The following is a 21,434-nucleotide window of genomic DNA, read 5'->3' as shown; positions in this document are numbered from 1 at the left end:
CAAGCAAATGACCTCCAGATGCCCTTCAGAGGTCCCTGGCAACCGAAGTTAATCACTGTGATTTACTCCCCTGAGTGCAGGGATTAGCTCCAATTTAGATCTCTTCGATTCAGTGTGAGATGAATCTTAACCTAAGTCTATGGAAAGAAAAATTGCATACGTAATTTCTGGTGGGTTTCCATAACCTAGTTGGGCTTTGAAAGCACTAAACAATTTCCAATCTGGCCTTGTCAGGTGTGGAGAGGAAAGGATGAAGAAGAAACAGCTTTGTTAGCCACAGGATGTGGAAGGTCAGCTCCTGATCCTGTTGTTGCTCCAAACAATGTGATAACTACAGTATTTCAGTCTCAGGATACTCCTGCACCAGGTTTCTCTGCATCTTTCATAAGCAGTAAGTAATATTAAAGCCAGATGGCTGCTCTATTAGTCTTTTGGGGATTAGTTTGATCTCTGTGTAGCAGTTCAGATCCCGGTCCAACAAGGTATTGCAGTCTCTGCCCAGATTTGGAAACCAAGAGTTTCCATACTGAATGCAATGGAGCTCCAGTGTTGCTCTTGCCAAAAGTCCTCCATGAAGCTCTAACTTTACAGTTATTCTTAGCCACCTTTGTCTTTTCACTGTGCCCAGAAGAAAAGAATGGACTTTAAATTTAAAAAATGTATTTCTCTGTAGTTAAACTACATGGAAACTAAAGCTGTAATCTTAAAAAGGATCTGCTCTTCCGTCAGAATTTTTATCTCTCTTCTTTTCAAGGCACATGCTGAAACTGTGGCAATTTCTCCTGTGTACGGTGTAGCCCATGCCCTTCACATAAATTCCTCACAACTTGCTCTGGCCTTTGCTTTGTTTTGTTGTATTTACGTTTCATGTAGCTCAAGTGGCATTTCTTGGGTTGGCCTGTCCATTTCTTTAAGCATGGCATGTGCTTTGTGACAGTCAAACCAACCAAAAGTGGAGGAGGTAGTTCTCAGCTGCCATAGGTTGTTTGGGGTTTTTTTTGTAGGATGCTGCCAAAGGAAACCACTTTTCCTTCACAGGATTCAGATTAAAACAGTGAGAAATCAAGTGCTTAGATGAAGACAATATTGAATTATTCAGAATTCTGAACTGAAACTGCTTTTGTTTTTATAATGTTTGCACTAATGTTGTCAGTAACAACTAACAACCTCTTAGTGGAGACAGTCACAGGCTTCATATGCCTGTTCCTAATCTTCTGCCAGCATTTCACCGTGCACTGCATTCTTTTAAAGCTTTGACTGAAAATAAGAAAAAAAGGCCACGCGAGTCATTAGGAACAGAAGGAGCTCCATGAAAATGAACAGTTCTGTGTGCCTGAAAAATTCTGGGTGGCAAACCTTTCCTGCCTCTACATATAGCAAAGCAACCCAGAGATGGCCCTAGAGCAGACTGCATCCTCCTGGATGTCAGTCGCATTTTCAAAAGAGACTGAACTGCTGCTGTGTCCCAATAACCCTCCTTCCAATTCAGGTACCTTTGTATGTACTAAGGGATTTTGAATTGTGCAGGCTCCATGCCCATAAGAACAGCATTTTCCTTCTGGTCAGTGGGCTGAGTACCTATGGCCTGGTCTTACCTAAGAGTGTGACACTCTAGTGTGACACAGGGCCTTGCCCCATGTTTGTCAAAAACACTGCTCTGTATATGTGTAAGACCTGCTTTTACCATTGTGATATATATTACTCTCCCTGGGTTTTTACCAGCCTCCTAAGGAGAGATGAGGTCCTTGTGTACGTTATTTCTTTTCTTACTGTAAAATAAGGATGATGTTACCATCTGGATTATAACTGTGCCTTATTTATTTGTTTGCAGGATGCGGAGTAAATTTCACCAGCCCTGAAGGCCGTATTGTCTCTCCTAACTACCCCCGTCAGTATGATAACAACCTGAACTGCAACTATATCATAGATCAGGGACCACAGTCTCTGGTGATCCTAGAATTTGAAACTTTTCACTTGGAAGGTAACTTGTTCTTCATAATTTCAGTATGTATTATGAAGTGTATCTTCTTATTTGAAAACACAGAAGTCTTTTATTGTGGAAAATCATAGATGGTTTGATTTGCTAGTCCATTCTGAAAATCTTTTACAGACAAACACTTATAGTTTCCAGGGTTCAGGTCACTGAAGGCTTCTAGAAGAGTGAAGATAGATCTCACCTGTTGAATACTTATCAGCAATGAAGGTGGGAATTTGCCACGTTCTTGGAGTATAAGAGTGACTACGGCTAATCCAGCTCTCTGTTCCTGCCTTTTTTTACCATTCAGTCTTACAATCTTTTTGGTCTTAGGCCAGCTGTTTTGCTTTCCAATGCTTCTGTTCCTTAACCGGTAAAACAGATATAAATATACTTGGGTGTTTAACAAGAATGTGAGAACACAGAATTGTGAAACTAGCTGAAAGACTACAGCAATGGAAAATGTATAAAAGTTGTTACCCATGGACAAAAGGCCCTCCTGCAATTATCAAACCTGGCAGCATTTAGCCAAGCAATAACAAGTTTAATGTCCTAATCCCATTGGTTACAGTGGTGAAACATTCTCAATTCTGATAGGATCAAAATTTTATGAGTGGAGATGCCATGATAACATAGAGGAATCAATATGTCCAAACTACTTGGGTGACATCATATATTTTGAGGCCCTCTGGTTCTCTTGAAATTACCTACACAAAGAGATTTTTGACTAATTTGTTACTAAGATGGGTTGTGTGATTTGAATTTTTCTTCAGACCAAACAATAAAGTCAGAAAATAGTCTTTTATTTTGGTTTTTAAATTTCCAAACTATTTTGAATTCAAAAATATTCTGGTCCAAATGTAATTTAGGTCTGAGACAAAGGTTGGATTTGACTGTGATTTCATCTGAAGTATTTTTTTCATCCCCTAATACAAACCACTGCTTTAAGAGTTAATTTTTTAATGAAATGTAAATCACAGAAATTAGCGAATTTCTTCACGTAGAATACATCATTATCTATCAGACACACTAAGCATTAGACTGCATCAGATTGTGCCAACTTTGACAACTCTATGAGTACATTACTGATGTGTATTCTGTCTGTTCCTTCGGTTAATTTGTAAATTGATTCAAGTGTTTATTATCAAGAAGATTAAAGCAAAGAGGTAAGTGATACAGATACAATAACAAACATACACCTAAACAAATACTAAAAATATTGCACTTCTTGCAGGGCAATTTGTTCCTTAGGCTACACCAACTAAAAGTCCTGAGTCATGTGAAAGAACTGTGGATATGAGCTTAAGGACATCTGCTTAGCAAATGACAGCCTCCAGCAGTTGATTACTAATGTTTTTCACAAAGTCTTAAAATACAACTCTGTAGTAAAGAAAAACTGCCTGTGTTTAAATTGCAAAGAAAATTAAAACCACCTCCTTGCAAGCTATCGTTGTAGAAGTGAAAACTTTTACAGCAGTTTCACTGAATATATTTAGCACATGTGCCTAAGGGTTTCCAGTGTGAATTCTCTTAGTTCTTTTGCAAGGGTAGGACAACGTTCAGCAGCATCTGCTAAAAACATTTCTAACTATTCCATGTGCAAGTAAGCAATGCACCTGCTTAGATTGTTGCTGAGTGTGGCCTTTAAAATTTAAACCATGTTAATACAGATGTTCTGGATTAGGTTTTAAAGTTTAGCTACATGTCCAATTAACATAATTTACTACCTATTTGACCTCTCAAAATAAATTTATTGGTTTTTTTCCCCGTGGTTTTTTAGTAAAGAGATGAAGTGTCTAAAATAAGGCCTGTAAGGCATACATATGTCATTGACTTTAACTGGTTGAGATATCTTTTCCAGAATATTAGAAGGCATAAGGTAATTGCCTATAGTGCAGTGACAAACTGCTACAAAATTAATTGACTTCATGGGTTAGTCACAGATCTCTGCTGTAGAGTAGTTACATTTTCAGTTATGATAGGACGCCTGTTCTGATTGTAAAGAACTACTCCAAATGAGGCAGTTAACTCACAGCCACGATACAGTGTCAGTATCTGGAACTAAATGAACATGACATACATGTACTAAATATTAAATATGTATTAAGGACTAAATATAGCAAGTAACAGAGCAATAGAGAACTGGAGGAAACTGCATTTGTTTATTTTGTGATCAAAATTTAATCTAAATTGTCTGCTTCCCGGTAGGTAGAAAAATTTTTATCTCACTTAGAGCCCCTGAAAATAGACATCTAATTTAGATAATCATCTAGATTTATCTCCTCCTATAATGAAGTGTAAAAGTACTCTAAACTCAGAACCAAATGTGTTATGCAGATGGAGTGAATTGCCTTCTGGAGGCCTCTCTCACTCTCTTTACCCGTTGACTATTACAGGAAGCCATAGGTAATAGCTTACACAAGATACCTGAGATTTAGGAAGGAAAACGTAGGCAAGATTAACCTGATGAATGGAGTTTGGCTTAGTCTCTGTGATTTCCTTGCAACCTTAAGAATGTCTCTTCCTGTGCCAAACTGAATATAGGCACAGAACTCTCTTGATTTTCCAATTTCATGAAATTGTGTAAGTTGCCACTTGCTTCTTGTAGTACCACCTGCATTGTTGTGCTTGGTTATTTTATGAAGAACCAAACAAATAGGTGTGGGTTTGTTTTCTCAGCCCTACATCTGTTACAGTGATAAGTGTCATCTTCCATATGTACTCCCTCCTTGGATCAAAGGTCTATACAAATCAAACATTAGAATTAGTAAAAAAAACCCTTATTTATCTACCTTAATAGACTTATTATCTAAGAAATATTTAACCACATACAGTTTTGCGTACATAAGCTTTATTCAGATTAACATCCCTACAAATGCACCTCTAGGACAGCTATAGGAGTGTATTATTAAAAGGCTGTTATACTCTTCAAGTATAATATCCAATAAAGCCTGAGTCCCAAAGAGTGGAAAAATAGGGAAAAGGGACATAGGCTTCCTGCAATATCTGCTTAGAATTCTGTAGTATTTATACATTCTGCCTTCAAAACTACTGCTTTGTGTTGATACTGAAAAATGTTTGACCTGAAACATGTTTTAATAACTTGTTTATTTCTCTTTTTCTTTTTAAACATGCATCTGTAATTTTGCAATCTAGGATAGAGTCACAGCTTTATTTTGGAGTCTGCTCTATCTGCTTTCTCAGTTGTTACTAGGCAATTCAGAAAACAGACAAGTTTTGCAATAGCTTATTTTGAAAGAGGATATATATGAGAAAGATTTGTAATTCCTTGCTTTCAAAACAATATCTTGTGCTATGAAGCTGGTTAACACCTTGCACAGGGTATATTTCTGCATAATACTTCTTCTACTTTTAGTAATTACTAATTGTATTGCCATTTATATCAGCAGCCAGAGTTGTGAAACAAAATCTTACTGTTTTAAGTTTTCTAAGCTTTAAACAGAAAGACAGGTTCTACCTCAAAACTAAATGAAACAGAATCTAGGGCTATAGACAAGGAGATGGAAAGAGGAAATTGATATTAGTGATTAGATAGTTAGGGGCCCAAATTTGGTCAAGGTTTTTGTGCAGGCATCATATCAAATAAATTATTTTATGAAGAATAATGAGACTGGACAGAAATTTCTGCTAAATGGAAAGGAGACTACCCAAAGGCATATTTCAAAATGTAATGTAAGGACAACTGAAGCTCTTATCATGTGAACTTTGGAGGCAGGAGTCAATGTATCCATACTGAATGGTACCAAGAGATGATAAATGGAGTGCAGATAGATAAAAAAGGCCTTGAAAGCAAATGCATGCAGCAATTCAAAGAAACGGGGATATGTTCAAAATGTCAGGCCAAATAAATGATCTCTCCAGAAGTGTTTGGAAGAAATATTGTCAAGGCTAGAGGACTGAATGGTACAGTATCCATGTTGGAAAAATCACTGTTTCTCAGATGAAAGTCATAGCTATGTGGAAGGACAGGCATTTATCTGAAAGATAGTAACTGGAAACTTATGGGGTCATCAGCACAGAGATAGTAGTTGCATCTGTCCTTGCAAATGAGATTATACAGAGCTAATGTGCAGATAAAGAGAGAAAGACCAGAAAGAAGTTATCTCATTGAATCCTCATGGATGAATCAGAAGAGAAGATATAGTAATACTAGAAGGATGAGCAAAAGCTCTTAGGAGACAAAGTTTTATGAAGAAAAACAGTGCTGGTTATGTGAAAAGTGGTTGTCAGCTCAAAGAGGATATGGGTCTTACATCTGGCTAAGAACACATCTCTGGAGACTCGTGAAAGCTGTTCCATTGTAGTGTAAGGGACGGAAATTGGTCTAGAAAAGATCTAAGATTACATAATTAGCAAAAATAAGCCATAGAGAAGAATTGCTGATGATGTACTGAATATGTGTAGGGGCTGAAAGTATGATATGAGGAGAATCTGAGGCTGAGGATTATTTATGGAATAATGCATTTAATATGGTGAGAAATTAAGGAAAGTGTAAACATGAGAATGAGCTACAGGATAGAGATCAAACAATTATCAGTCTTGCCAGTCAGTTATGAGTCATAACTGATATTGGCCCAAACAATGAGGATTCAAAGCTAGAAATTAAGTATTTTGCTTACAATCCTACATCAACCATCTTATTTTTTCCAGTGCAGCAGTTCAAATCAACTCATGATGAGTATTATGGACATTTGCTTTGCTGAGAAATTTATTTCACTTCATGCCTTTCTCCAAAGTCTTCACAGAAAATTACCTAAGTTGATTTCTTAAATCTTTTCCATTCTGAAATTGCATTCATCCTGATTTCTTTTTTCATTTGCATTTTAAAATTATTATGTTTTTTTAATTGTATTACATTATCAAGTATTCTAATAACAGGATAGGACATGAAGAATATTTTTTGTTAATTATTTTACTAACAGTGTAATCAGCTATCTAATGTGGCTGGTTTTCAGCTTAGTTACTCTTATTAGAGTCAGAAAAGCAACATGTCATATTTCCATATTGACATAATTGTAAAGCCTGTTGTCTTCACTGAGACAGAAGGAATTTTTAAAATTAAATCTCCAGAGAGGATCTAAAATACACCTGACTGCTGAGATCACTCTGTTGTTCTCATGAAACAGAATTATCACTCCATTCCTATTTGTCATCCTGTTCAATTCGAGTCATCCTGTTTCCTACAATAGAAAGAAGCTTGTTTTGACTGGACAACATGAAGGAATCACTCCACTGAGACAGTAGGCTCAGTATCAGTCCTATTAAATTTAGATAATTCCCTATTAAGCTTTTGCAGTTTAAATAACTGTTCCATTATTGCTAACAGGTCACTAAACATGATAACTTACTCTCAATAAGCGTGTGACATCCCAGCTTCCATTAAGTTTGTAAATGATGAAAAAGGCAAAGAAAACATTAAGTTCTTTTTTAAGCATAACAGCTAATGAAACTCATTTTTCAGTAGGTGTGTGCTGTGTTTTTCACTGACATAATTAATCCAGCTTTCTTGCACAACTCATGTGGCTCTGTTCTTGCTCCCACCATACATCCCTTGGTGCTATCAGCTTGGGTACCACCAACTTCTCCCCATGCTTACAGCTTCCAGCTGGGCAGGGAGGTGGTGCCATGGCTCTGAGCTCCCAGGGTGCTGGTGGCTGGTGTTCAGCAGGTCTCTGCCTGAACTCACAGCCCTTACACTGAAAGCACAACTTGTCCTTCTTTGAGGACGTTCCTCTGGCACTCTAATTCAGCTACTGACCTTCACAAAATTCATATGAACTTACTATTTTTGAGACCTCTTGCCTCAGTTGAATCTGTTTGCAAACAGGTGGCTAGAAAGTCCAGTAGGTAGGGCAGGGAGACAGAGAGAATGGCTCATTCCTCCAGAAAGCTAAGTGCAAAGGAGAAATTTGAAACCACTGGGAAAAAAATAATAGAATGCCAAACCCCCTGTTTCTGTGTTTCTTAGTGCTTTTTTTCACTCAGTTTAATATCTGCACTGATTTCCCCCCTCAAACAGATTGCTTTTGAAAATCATTGCAAGATTACATTTACTTTTTTTTTTTGTCTTCTGAATCAAGTTAAAGAACATGGGATTAGGTACTCAAAAGTTTGAGGGAACGTAGGGAGAAAGAAGTGAGCTGTGAAACAGGCTACTGCATGGCCTACTTTTTCATTTTCCAAAAATCTCACTCTTAATGATTTAATAGTCCCTGCATTGAGTGCTGAGTTCTGCATTAGGGGAAAGAAATACCAGGTAGTTAGTTGCCTGTAACAAAAGGTGTGTTGCTTTTATCTGCAGAGGAGATCCGTGCTTTCATTGGGTCCTCTCATCTTCTCACAGAGAGTGTTTATTCAACTATGAGCTCCCACAAAATCAAGGGGCCTGGAGCTTTTTCCAGATCATAGGATGTGTTGAATGAGACAAGTCTGATGTCTTATATACAAGGTCTCTTTGCCTTTTTCTGCCCCAGTTTTATTGCATGTTAAAAACTGACATTTGCTTCCTCAGCAAGCAAATGAGATCCTGAGTTCCCTGAAATGGAAAATAATAGAAAATTTAATTCTTATCCTGTGTGAGGTCTATATACTTGCATCTCAGTAAATTACATGTAAAATACGCTGCTAACACTTGTGCATTATATGTCCATGCAGCCCCAGCACTCCTGAGCAGAGCTTGTCTTTATGATGGAGTGAGCATCTTCAGCGGGATGAGCGTGGCCGCGCATCCTCTCATCACGCTCTGTGGTAATGAGCTCCCTGCCCCAGTCAGTGTCTTTGGACCTATGCTGCTCAACTTCTACACAGACTCCCACATTGTAGGCTTTGGATTCCAGGCAAGATACAGAACACTTGGTGAGTATACACTGTCCTGTGTTTTCATATGGTAGAAATATTCCAGCTGGATAATGGTTCAGTGTTCCACCTCATTTTGGGAATACCTCAGATGGATGTAGATAGTTCATTTTCCTTCTCCAGGGGGAACAGCTCTCAGGATGAGGACATGGAACTGTTTGGTGCATGTTAACACACTGACTTATGTGTTACCTCACACACAATTCTCATTTCAAGGCTCTACATAGGACCAAGTCAGGAACTGAAGCACTTTTCCTTTGCTGTAGAGAAGGAATGCAACCATTTTTGGCAGGTTATTTTGTTTGTTTGTTTTTACATTGTTTAAGGAGAAATGTGACCAGTTTACTTAACTTATTTAATTTAAAATATTTTGTCACATAGAGGAGAATGGTCTTATTCTCAGTTATTCTGAAACTATATTACACCATACAGGAAGCAGAACATGATCTTGAAATAGACACATCTATATTCCTCCATTTGATGACCCTCTTGCAGTGCCAGGTATTAATGTAAATAAAAACTGGGATATAGATATATTTTTAATTTTTGACAGTTATTTTTACCAAAAATAATTATTTTTGTCAGTCACGTGAGATCTATTTTAAAGAGCAAATGTGATTTCAAAAAAAATGTTTCCAACTGACTTTAGAATTTACATCTGCAGAAATATCCCAAAAGATTGATTTTATTTTCAAAACCAATTTTAATATTTTTTAGATTTAACTGGTAGAGACTACTTTTATGTTTGAAAGCATAATTTTTAACTGCAAAGTGTGAGTTTGTAACTTTGGTATTTCCCTCAATGCATTTCTCATATTCAAAGCCACAACAAAAAGCACAAGGCTAAATTCTTTATATGAAATGAATGGCCTGATACAGATAAGACAGAGGGAATGGCACTGAGAAATGACAATGTGCAGTTAGTCATGGAAAAGACCTTCATAACTCACTCAAGTCAGTTGCTGCTATCTGACTTGTGACTTCTGACATTTGAGAAAGATGACTGCAGCCTTATTAGCTTGTTGTTGTATACAAAGCAGCTCCTGGCAATTAACATTCCTCTTCCCCCTAGTTGTATTGTTTGCTGAAAAAAAATTAAAAAGGCTCTCTGCTCCTAGTGTGGAATAATGCTAATTCTTTATCCTCCCAGGTCCTGTCCTTTATCTGCCAGTGCTGTAGGCTGCCAGCCTGAGGAGCCAGGGGCTCTGAATCCAACACCACCCTGTATGGGACTGCCTTTGTTAAGGTGGTGGCCTGGGCAACAGCATCTTCTTTAAAACATGAAAAACTGTGTGTGGCTTTGAGCTAATTTATCAACAGGATGCAGGGAAACTTTTTTTTTTTTTTGCTAAGGTTAAGATTATAAAATAAAGGCTGAGGCTAACAATGGAGATTAGAGTTGGTTTTATAATAGTTTTTGTTCCCTGAAGCACTGAAGCTGGGAACAAACATTAGCCACATCCTGGCCTCATTTGCATCCATGGTATGAAACTCTGAGAAGCCAAGCAGTGCCTTGAATTTACAGCTGCAAAGTTTAACTAAAGCAAGTATTCCATACTCTAGCTCAGCCACCCCTCACTGCTGGCAAGTCTCAGCACAAGGAGAGGTGGGAAACAGGATTAGCGATACCTGGGGACTTTGCCTCTCTGTGCAGAACAAATGCTGCAGTAATGCCCCAGCCCTGCCAGATGCTGGCAGACGATGAGGTTCTGCATACAGTTATTCCAGAAAAGTCAGAGACAGGGCTGTGTGTCCAATTGTGACTGCTTAGAGGCTTCCACGCCACCAGGGCCTGGATGAAGGGATATCTTTGCCCACATATCAGCCAGGTTTCTCTTTGCAAGCTAGAATGGGTGAAGAGCTACTCTAGACACACCTCACTCATGCTTCTGCATGGGGCACTCACCCCATCACACTGCTCCCTGGTCCTACTGCAGGACACTTGAAATCAGGCTCAGTCTTTTACTGCACAGACACAGAGCCATTGCCATTTGGTATGGAGTACTAACAACCTGTTACTTCAGTGCTGAGTAGTCTTCCACTGCAGAGCAAAACCTGATAGACATCTTCACATTCTACAGTTCTAGGCATGACACTGAAGACTGCTCCTAATTTATCAAGGGCTTTTTTTCCCTTACAGGAAAACACCTTCAAGAAATATGAGAATTAGGATGAAGCTAGTATTCAGACACTAATCACTTTTTTTTTCTGTTTCCCCTACAGCTTGTGGTGGCATTTTCAGTGGCTCTGTTGGTGTTATCTCCAGTCCGGCCCATTCAGTTCTTGATTATCACAACAACATGAACTGCTCATACTACATCACAGTTGGAAATGGCAAAGTAGTGGTCCTCAAGTATGTGATCGAAGTTCAGCTTGTCATTAAGTGACAGGGAAGTCTCTGATTCCCATTAGAGACAGCAATTATTGACAATTTTTTCTCTGTCTTTCCTTTTCCAATGGCAAAGCTTAATTAAAATGAGAAATGGCTACTGAAGTCACTTTGATCAACCTCAGGCTCCCTTACATCTTTCTCTTCAACTTGTTATGTGCAAAATATCACCACAGTTTTAAGTTCCCATTTTGATAACCAAGAGGACTAAGAAATAGTAAAAATGCAGCTCATGCTTTTTAGTTAAATTCTGTCAGTCTTTGAGGACTTCTGAGACTCCTGTGAGTTTATACAAGAAAAATAGTAATTCTTTTCAAGACTGGTACTCACTTTAAAGCCAAAGTAATAATACCCACCCCAAAAGAGTATACTTCTGAGTGCATGCTGTCTTGCCTAAGAGAGGGATATGGTTGCCACAAAATCTTGCCACTGAGAAATTAAAAAAACTAATACATTCTTCAATCATATATATGCTGACTGTGAATTAAGAGAACAGTTCCCAAGTTAGCAGAAGACCCAGCTGGTCTGCACTCTGCGTTAGCAGAAGACCCAGCTGGTCTGCACTCTGCGTCTGCATTTTATCTTGTACAAAGGAGACCTGCTGCTTCACAGACAGCTGAGGTGTGCTGACAGCTTGCCTTGCAAGAGGCCCAGTGGGTGAGGGTCGCAATTTCTTTGAGACTAGTTGGCTGAAGTGTTTTGCCATGCAGCTAATAGTTCTGCTTGTTTGTTTCTGAAGAGATAAGTTTTGTCTGTGTATGGCTTTGGCTATTGCTAGTACTTGGATTTTTCCTCAAGCATTAAAAACACATGTAACACAGGAATAGAAATGAAAATGTGATACCTAAAGCTCCAGTTGTGTTTTGCAGATTCAACAGCTTCCAGCTTGAAATATCTCCCTCCTGCTACAAAGATTATGTGGCAGTATATGATGGCTCAGATACCCATGCTCCTCTCCTCGGGAAATTCTGTGGCTCAGAACTGCCTCCCAATATTAAGAGCTCCGGTAATAACTTGTTCCTGGTGTTTAGCACTGACTTCTATGGAGCAGACAGGGGATGGAAAGCATCTTTCAGGGAGACCTTAGGTAAGCATATTATCAGACTCATAATCCCAAGAATTTGCTGGTAAGTAATTTCTTTTAGTGAGAAGCAGTTGTGATCTGCCTCACTAGGGGTGCTAGAAGTGGAAGAATGTTTCTGATTTTGTGAAAATTGAGTGAACTAAGTTAAATACTAGGCTTATGGGATCCCTGCATTCCAGTCTGGTTTTGAACTGATTCCTTTTATGCTTTGCTATTCTTTTCCTGCCTCTCTGAAGGCACAGGCATTTCTTGGGTGACTGAAGGCTTAGCAGCACCCAAAGGTCTGTCTTTTGGGGGAAATAATGCAATATCTGAGAATTCTCATTCTTCTGTAGTCAGAGGTTGGTGGTGCACTAAAGATGCCTCCTTTCAATCTATCCTCAGTTTCCATTTCCTTTCAGTTCACCTCACACCTTTTTAAGAACTAAAACGTTGAGGTGAGTTAAGATTGTGGTTCCCCCCCAAGCACCACTGTTCTGACTTCTACTGATTTGCAGGATCATTCTGGTTAGCTGACCATAACATAAATAGGATCATAGTAAGAAGACACTGGATATTAAATATTTTGATGGCACAAGAGGAAGGGGCAAAGTTTGATTATTGCCTTAAAAAACAGCTTAAACTCAGTAGTCTTTTTAAGATCAAGGTGTAAAAGGAGCTTTTTATCTTCTTATAACATCTGAATTGCTTCAGGGAAGGTAAGCAACAAATAATTATTACATGTAAATTGATTTCATGTCATCTCTACTAGTCCCCTGTGTAATTAACTCCATGGGTTTTGTGATCTAGAAAGAAGTAATTGTCCAGTTAGCAAAGCTGGCGCTCAGACAGATCAGAATGAAAGGCCTTTGTGGCAGAACAAACATAGTCTTCTGCTGAGTCATTGAATCCCCTCCCTGCCCCTAGCCAGTGACTTTCTCATTTGATACACTCTGAGAAAGTATTTACAGATAAGGAAAATAACTGGTTCTACTTGGCCTTGCCAAGAAAAATATTCCCACAGAACCTCATGGTTATTACTATTATTAACTCTTCCTTTGCTTCACACTAAATAATTGCTACAAGTATCGGTAAGACCCCTCTTGTGAACTGTATTCCAGGTAACATAATGTTGCTTCACATGTTGCTGTCTTTAAACCCCGAGGTATCAGTTGTTATAGATCCCCTGCAGCCTGGGTTCATGTTTCCAGAGTGAGATCATCAGGAACTCCCCAAGCTTTTGCTCTTCCTGTTGGCATTTAGTCAACTTTTTTAGCCACTCACTTTAGATTTGTTTGTGCAACTTGCCAGATATTCTGTTTAAGCACACAACAGAACACAAGCCAAGCTCTTCACATCAGTACCATGCCTGATAATTTCCTAGACTGAGGAGAAGCCTTTTATGAATAAACTTTGACATCTATTAGGCTATGTTTTGGAGGGACATTTCCGGAGGCTCCCAAGGAAAGAAAGATCATGATGTTGCAGGAGTTACTCAGGAGCAATGGAGCTGCAAGTTATAAAAGATGACCAAGCGGAGATGTGGGTTGTGTGACAAAGAGCCCGTGGTGGTGAGATGCTTAATGGTAGGTCTTTCTTCACTGTGGGAAGTAAGCCACAGGGACTAAACCACACAGCCATTAGCAAGGATCCTGGCAGTCCCATACTAGTACAAAATGGCCAAAAAGTAGAAAAGTATATTATAAAAGGAAAAAATGAGTCACATCCTATAAATGTTTCCAGTTTGGCTTGTCTAAAAAATGGAGCCAGGAAAATCTGTGACACATCTTCGTACTATGAAGTCTGAGATTGTGCTTCAAATGAAAGAGAATAAAACCATGAAGATCTAAAAGCCTGTTATTCTACACGGTGCTTTAGAGAAGCTCCCTTATGTCTTTCAAAAGATAAATTCCATGTGGTTTTGTAAGAGTACAAATGCAATCAGATGACAATTAATAATGATAAATCTCTTGAATGAGGAAGATGGTATCTGTAGAGAAACAAGAAGCCTCATTCTCTGTTGGATGACAATGAGCACATTATTCTCTAGTTACCCAAGGGAAGCACAACTGGATAACATAATTATTGGTCTCTGTTTCATGTTGTGAGTGACCCTGATTATGTATTGGAAAGAATGGAGCAGAAACAGTACATTGTTTCTGTTTGTAGTAAACTAAACTATTTCCTTTCCTCACAAGCTCGTCAAATTTCTTTCCTGATCGGACTTCTCTTAAGGGTACTGCCAAAATGCAGCAGCTTCCAGGCACTCAAAATGTTAAACCCTGACATTTCTGTAGAAAAATGTGCTCTGTTTTTATTAAAGCAATTTGTTTGCGTCACTGATCCTGCACCCACTAGAATATTCAAGGTCCCCCCACTAGTCAGAAAAAGGAGACTAACAGAAAGTATAAAATAGTGTTAATTTGAAGTACAGCAACATCTCACCTTTCTTGTGAAATGTCTTTTCTTTCCCCATACTACCCTGTACACTGTGCAATGTAATGTTAAGTGCACATTTCACAAGCAGCACTCTTTGTCATAACCCACTCTGTGACATGGTGCATTTGAGGCAGTGGGACATGTGGTTCAGAGGGTTTATCATTTCACTATTTCTGCTACTAAGTTTGGACACTTATCAGCCCCATTTTTGGAATCACTTGGAAATGCTCTCAGGCTGAGCTGGTGAGCTGGGCTGACTGGAAGATCTTAGCCTGCTCCAAGTGTTAGATTTATGGAAAGACAGACTCCTCTTAGTTACCACTGACCTTTTTTTTCTGCCTCTGTTTTCAGTCTGTAAAATGAGAATTATGCCTCCTTTCCAGAGTGATCATGTGCTCCTCTAGGCAATCAATAAAAGGATGAGAAGAGAGAAATCAATATCAGCTTAAGGCATTTGGTTACATGAGATGTCTCTGTGAAGGAAGGAAAGCTAAGATCTCTCCCCAAAGAATGAGGTCTGCGTGTAATGAGCTTGTGACTTGGCCAAAGATCTACTGATTATCTCTTGAGCTCTAAGGAGAGATCTGAGCTTTTCAGCTGACCCTGGCTGGCAGGGACAGAGCCTGCACATACCTCTGCCATCCCTTCTGTAATAGCACAAATAAGACTTTGGTGATAAATGGAGCTTCTGCCTATTCCCATTCAGTAGTGGGGTGACTCTCTCACCTCAATTTGTGATCACTCTGAGGCTTATGACACAAAGGCTAAGAAAACATATGGGTTTTTTTCTTGTTTTTAAAGACTCAGCAATGCCTGTCAGGAGATGTAGCTGTGACCTTATTAACAGCAAATAATTTCTCCTTGAAAGCTCTCTGCTCATGTGCATAGCTCCATTGTCTCAGTAATGAAAAAATACATCACATTCTAAACAATAGGAGAAGGATTGAGGGGTTTTCTGAAATACAGCTCAGCTCATTGAGGCTGTCTAAGGAAGCCACATGAATTTGTAAGAAGCAAAAAGTGTTGCACATGATTAGATAAGTAGGTTGAGTCAGAAAGCTCTTCCTGAGGTTAATTCACACAATACAGGTAAAACTGCAACAGAGTTGGGACAGCGGGAAAGGTGGGATGGAGGAGAGGAGGAAGCTTTCCTTCTTTTTCTCTACTGCCCTAAATTCTGCTTGACTTCAAGCTGTAGCCAGCTCTTTCCTCTCCCTTTTTTTTATACTATCTTTTGTGAGCATGCAGGAGAAATTCAAGTTTATGCTTTGTGACAGACAAGTATCATGCACTGGATTAATACCAATGTCATCCCTTGTTTGCACTACCTTGGGGCTTACGAGCTCAGGGGCCACAATTCCTCTGCACTAGGCAGAGGAATCTGCTGTCACAAAAAGATTATGATTTAAACATGAGACGAGGAAAACCAGATGGTTATAGACAGGCACGAAGAATAGGGTGGCAACAATGAGAAGACTAGTGTTGGCTCTAGGGCAGGAGAAATGTCTCCAAAACTTTTGGCAACCATTAGGCTGTTGGAATGTTAAATCCTGAAACACTCCATCCTTTGCATTGTCCTAAATTTGCTCAGTTTTTCCCTCAAGGATCTCTCCATTCTTTTTATTGAAATGAGCATTTCTATGGAATGATTATTAATCATTTTGCATAAGGAAAATAATCACAAGCAAGTAGACTTTAGGAAAAAAATAGTTGGAAATATAAATCCTTCCTGATATACCAGAAAAATGCATTAATAGGTAATTTACATAAATAATCTAGTATATGTATAATAGAAATAGATTATAATCTATATGGGTTTTTTCCTGATCAGATGATCTGTAGCTTACTTGTTAAATCACCCAGAGGGATCTGCCTTCCTTTATTTTATTTTCTGTGTATTGAATTACTTACTTCCTGTTTGGAATACAATACACCAAGTGCTGTCACAAACACATTTATTATTATTCTCTCCCCTAATGAAATTAAAATTTACTTTTTGAAAAATTGGTCCAGTAGAATTTTCACAGCATTTTAATACTATTTTATATTGTCAACAACAACAAAAAAAATTCTTAATTTAGTTCTACATGCTCTTCTGCCCTGCAGACTGAAACCATGGGTCACTCTACTTTCAGTTTCGAGGTGCAGATTTTTGGCAGTGTTCAGGATGCACAGTTGCTGCAGATTCTTTCTGGGTTGTTCAGAATTGCTGAAAAAAAATCTGAATGTGCAATATAAAGTGTAAAATATTGGTTTGGTTATTCTGCTGCATAAGTCAGGGTTAGGTGTCCTTTTGTGAGTAATTTCTAAATTCTCACACCATCAGCAGTAGTTCATTGCACTGATTTATGTAAATAAGGTTGGCACCTGCACTGACAACAGCAGTTATGGCCTGTGGGAAAGCTGCATACTTCAAACTTTTCTTCCTCCAACAAAAAAAAAATCTTAGAAGAATGTGTCCTTGACTGTGGCATGTGAATGCTGTTTCATTTTCTCAGGCAGCAGTGACTGGCAGAGATTTCACAGCCCACTAGGACTGATTTCCAGGGGTGTATGTTAAGGTATCCAACCTGAACTTGGAACCTGATGCTGCAGAGGGTTTAGCTGAGAAGCAAATTGTCTGAATCTCACAAGTCTTCTGGCAGAAATTTCTTTGGGCTTTTGGTTCACACAATTTTTGCCAAATATATTACACGTCAGTATTACACATTTCATTACATTGTCATGGATGAACTATGATTAGTTTAATCTATTGAAATAATGAATAAATTGTGGCTAATAATATCTTTTCTTGATCTCATTATAGTCCATGAAAATAAAAACATCTGTGACAAGCTCAGAATATATGTTGGGGCTCAAATATAAAAATATGCATCAGCTTGAAATCTGACTAAATTTAGAAAGCATTTGCAGTGTTGAAACAGATCTCTTTGGTATCTTGGANAGGAATAGAAATGAAAATGTGATACCTAAAGCTCCAGTTGTGTTTTGCAGATTCAACAGCTTCCAGCTTGAAATATCTCCCTCCTGCTACAAAGATTATGTGGCAGTATATGATGGCTCAGATACCCATGCTCCTCTCCTCGGGAAATTCTGTGGCTCAGAACTGCCTCCCAATATTAAGAGCTCCAGTAATAACTTGTTCCTGGTGTTTAGCACTGACTTCTATGGAGCAGACAGGGGATGGAAAGCATCTTTCAGGGAGACCTTAGGTAAGCATATTATCAGACTCATAATCCCAAGAATTTGCTGGTAAGTAATTTCTTTTAGTGAGAAGCAGTTGTGATCTGCCTCACTAGGGGTGCTAGAAGTGGAAGAATGTTTCTGATTTTGTGAAAATTGAGTGAACTAAGTTAAATACTAGGCTTATGGGATCCCTGCATTCCAGTCTGGTTTTGAACTGATTCCTTTTATGCTTTGCTATTCTTTTCCTGCCTCTCTGAAGGCACAGGCATTTCTTGGGTGACTGAAGGCTTAGCAGCACCCAAAGGTCTGTCTTTTGGGGGAAATAATGCAATATCTGAGAATTCTCATTCTTCTGTAGTCAGAGGTTGGTGGTGCACTAAAGATGCCTCCTTTCAATCTATCCTCAGTTTCCATTTCCTTTCAGTTCACCTCACACCTTTTTAAGAACTAAAACGTTGAGGTGAGTTAAGATTGTGGTTCCCCCCCAAGCACCACTGTTCTGACTTCTACTGATTTGCAGGATCATTCTGGTTAGCTGACCATAACATAAATAGGATCATAGTAAGAAGACACTGGATATTAAATATTTTGATGGCACAAGAGGAAGGGGCAAAGTTTGATTATTGCCTTAAAAAACAGCTTAAACTCAGTAGTCTTTTTAAGATCAAGGTGTAAAAGGAGCTTTTTATCTTCTTATAACATCTGAATTGCTTCAGGGAAGGTAAGCAACAAATAATTATTACATGTAAATTGATTTCATGTCATCTCTACTAGTCCCCTGTGTAATTAACTCCATGGGTTTTGTGATCTAGAAAGAAGTAATTGTCCAGTTAGCAAAGCTGGCGCTCAGACAGATCAGAATGAAAGGCCTTTGTGGCAGAACAAACATAGTCTTCTGCTGAGTCATTGAATCCCCTCCCTGCCCCTAGCCAGTGACTTTCTCATTTGATACACTCTGAGAAAGTATTTACAGATAAGGAAAATAACTGGTTCTACTTGGCCTTGCCAAGAAAAATATTCCCACAGAACCTCATGGTTATTACTATTATTAACTCTTCCTTTGCTTCACACTAAATAATTGCTACAAGTATCGGTAAGACCCCTCTTGTGAACTGTATTCCAGGTAACATAATGTTGCTTCACATGTTGCTGTCTTTAAACCCCGAGGTATCAGTTGTTATAGATCCCCTGCAGCCTGGGTTCATGTTTCCAGAGTGAGATCATCAGGAACTCCCCAAGCTTTTGCTCTTCCTGTTGGCATTTAGTCAACTTTTTTAGCCACTCACTTTAGATTTGTTTGTGCAACTTGCCAGATATTCTGTTTAAGCACACAACAGAACACAAGCCAAGCTCTTCACATCAGTACCATGCCTGATAATTTCCTAGACTGAGGAGAAGCCTTTTATGAATAAACTTTGACATCTATTAGGCTATGTTTTGGAGGGACATTTCCGGAGGCTCCCAAGGAAAGAAAGATCATGATGTTGCAGGAGTTACTCAGGAGCAATGGAGCTGCAAGTTATAAAAGATGACCAAGCGGAGATGTGGGTTGTGTGACAAAGAGCCCGTGGTGGTGAGATGCTTAATGGTAGGTCTTTCTTCACTGTGGGAAGTAAGCCACAGGGACTAAACCACACAGCCATTAGCAAGGATCCTGGCAGTCCCATACTAGTACAAAATGGCCAAAAAGTAGAAAAGTATATTATAAAAGGAAAAAATGAGTCACATCCTATAAATGTTTCCAGTTTGGCTTGTCTAAAAAATGGAGCCAGGAAAATCTGTGACACATCTTCGTACTATGAAGTCTGAGATTGTGCTTCAAATGAAAGAGAATAAAACCATGAAGATCTAAAAGCCTGTTATTCTACACGGTGCTTTAGAGAAGCTCCCTTATGTCTTTCAAAAGATAAATTCCATGTGGTTTTGTAAGAGTACAAATGCAATCAGATGACAATTAATAATGATAAATCTCTTGAATGAGGAAGATGGTATCTGTAGAGAAACAAGAAGCCTCATTCTCTGTTGGATGACAATGAGCACATTATTCTCTAGTTACCCAAGGGAAGCACAACTGGATAACATAATTATTGGTCTCTGTTTCATGTTGTGAGTGACCCTGATTATGTATTGGAAAGAATGGAGCAGAAACAGTACATTGTTTCTGTTTGTAGTAAACTAAACTATTTCCTTTCCTCACAAGCTCGTCAAATTTCTTTCCTGATCGGACTTCTCTTAAGGGTACTGCCAAAATGCAGCAGCTTCCAGGCACTCAAAATGTTAAACCCTGACATTTCTGTAGAAAAATGTGCTCTGTTTTTATTAAAGCAATTTGTTTGCGTCACTGATCCTGCACCCACTAGAATATTCAAGGTCCCCCCACTAGTCAGAAAAAGGAGACTAACAGAAAGTATGAAATAGTGCTAATTTGAAGTACAGCAACATCTCACCTTTCTTGTGAAATGTCTTTTCTTTCCCCATACTACCCTGTACACTGTGCAATGTAATGTTAAGTGCACATTTCACAAGCAGCACTCTTTGTCATAACCCACTCTGTGACATGGTGCATTTGAGGCAGTGGGACATGTGGTTCAGAGGGTTTATCATTTCACTATTTCTGCTACTAAGTTTGGACACTTATCAGCCCCATTTTTGGAATCACTTGGAAATGCTCTCAGGCTGAGCTGGTGAGCTGGGCTGACTGGAAGATCTTAGCCTGCTCCAAGTGTTAGATTTATGGAAAGACAGACTCCTCTTAGTTACCACTGACCTTTTTTTTCTGCCTCTGTTTTCAGTCTGTAAAATGAGAATTATGCCTCCTTTCCAGAGTGATCATGTGCTCCTCTAGGCAATCAATAAAAGGATGAGAAGAGAGAAATCAATATCAGCTTAAGGCATTTGGTTACATGAGATGTCTCTGTGAAGGAAGGAAAGCTAAGATCTCTCCCCAAAGAATGAGGTCTGCGTGTAATGAGCTTGTGACTTGGCCAAAGATCTACTGATTATCTCTTGAGCTCTAAGGAGAGATCTGAGCTTTTCAGCTGACCCTGGCTGGCAGGGACAGAGCCTGCACATACCTCTGCCATCCCTTCTGTAATAGCACAAATAAGACTTTGGTGATAAATGGAGCTTCTGCCTATTCCCATTCAGTAGTGGGGTGACTCTCTCACCTCAATTTGTGATCACTCTGAGGCTTATGACACAAAGGCTAAGAAAACATATGGGTTTTTTTCTTGTTTTTAAAGACTCAGCAATGCCTGTCAGGAGATGTAGCTGTGACCTTATTAACAGCAAATAATTTCTCCTTGAAAGCTCTCTGCTCATGTGCATAGCTCCATTGTCTCAGTAATGAAAAAATACATCACATTCTAAACAATAGGAGAAGGATTGAGGGGTTTTCTGAAATACAGCTCAGCTCATTGAGGCTGTCTAAGGAAGCCACATGAATTTGTAAGAAGCAAAAAGTGTTGCACATGATTAGATAAGTAGGTTGAGTCAGAAAGCTCTTC

The 21,434-nt window shown here is 38.9% G+C and overlaps 1 protein-coding gene across 1 annotated transcript in view; it reads left to right on the top strand.

Annotated features, from left to right (window-relative positions):
- CUBN (cubilin) overlaps window positions 1-21,434 on the top strand; it is a 149,268-nt gene that overhangs the window by 114,293 nt on the left and 13,541 nt on the right. Inside the window, exons 54-58 of the mRNA XM_017817059.1 lie at window positions 235-391; window positions 1,832-1,981; window positions 8,651-8,851; window positions 11,075-11,204; window positions 17,737-17,954. Of these exons, the coding sequence (XP_017672548.1) occupies window positions 235-391; window positions 1,832-1,981; window positions 8,651-8,851; window positions 11,075-11,204; window positions 17,737-17,954 (856 nt within the window). The remainder of the gene's footprint in view (window positions 1-234; window positions 392-1,831; window positions 1,982-8,650; window positions 8,852-11,074; window positions 11,205-17,736; window positions 17,955-21,434) is intronic.

This window comes from Lepidothrix coronata, unplaced genomic scaffold (genome assembly GCF_001604755.1).
Source record: "Lepidothrix coronata isolate B3197 unplaced genomic scaffold, Lepidothrix_coronata-1.0 Scaffold59, whole genome shotgun sequence".
In the NCBI taxonomy this organism is placed as follows: domain Eukaryota; kingdom Metazoa; phylum Chordata; class Aves; order Passeriformes; family Pipridae; genus Lepidothrix; species Lepidothrix coronata.
The sequence above is the reverse complement of the archived record's forward strand: the minus strand, read 5'-3'. Positions and strand labels throughout refer to the sequence as shown.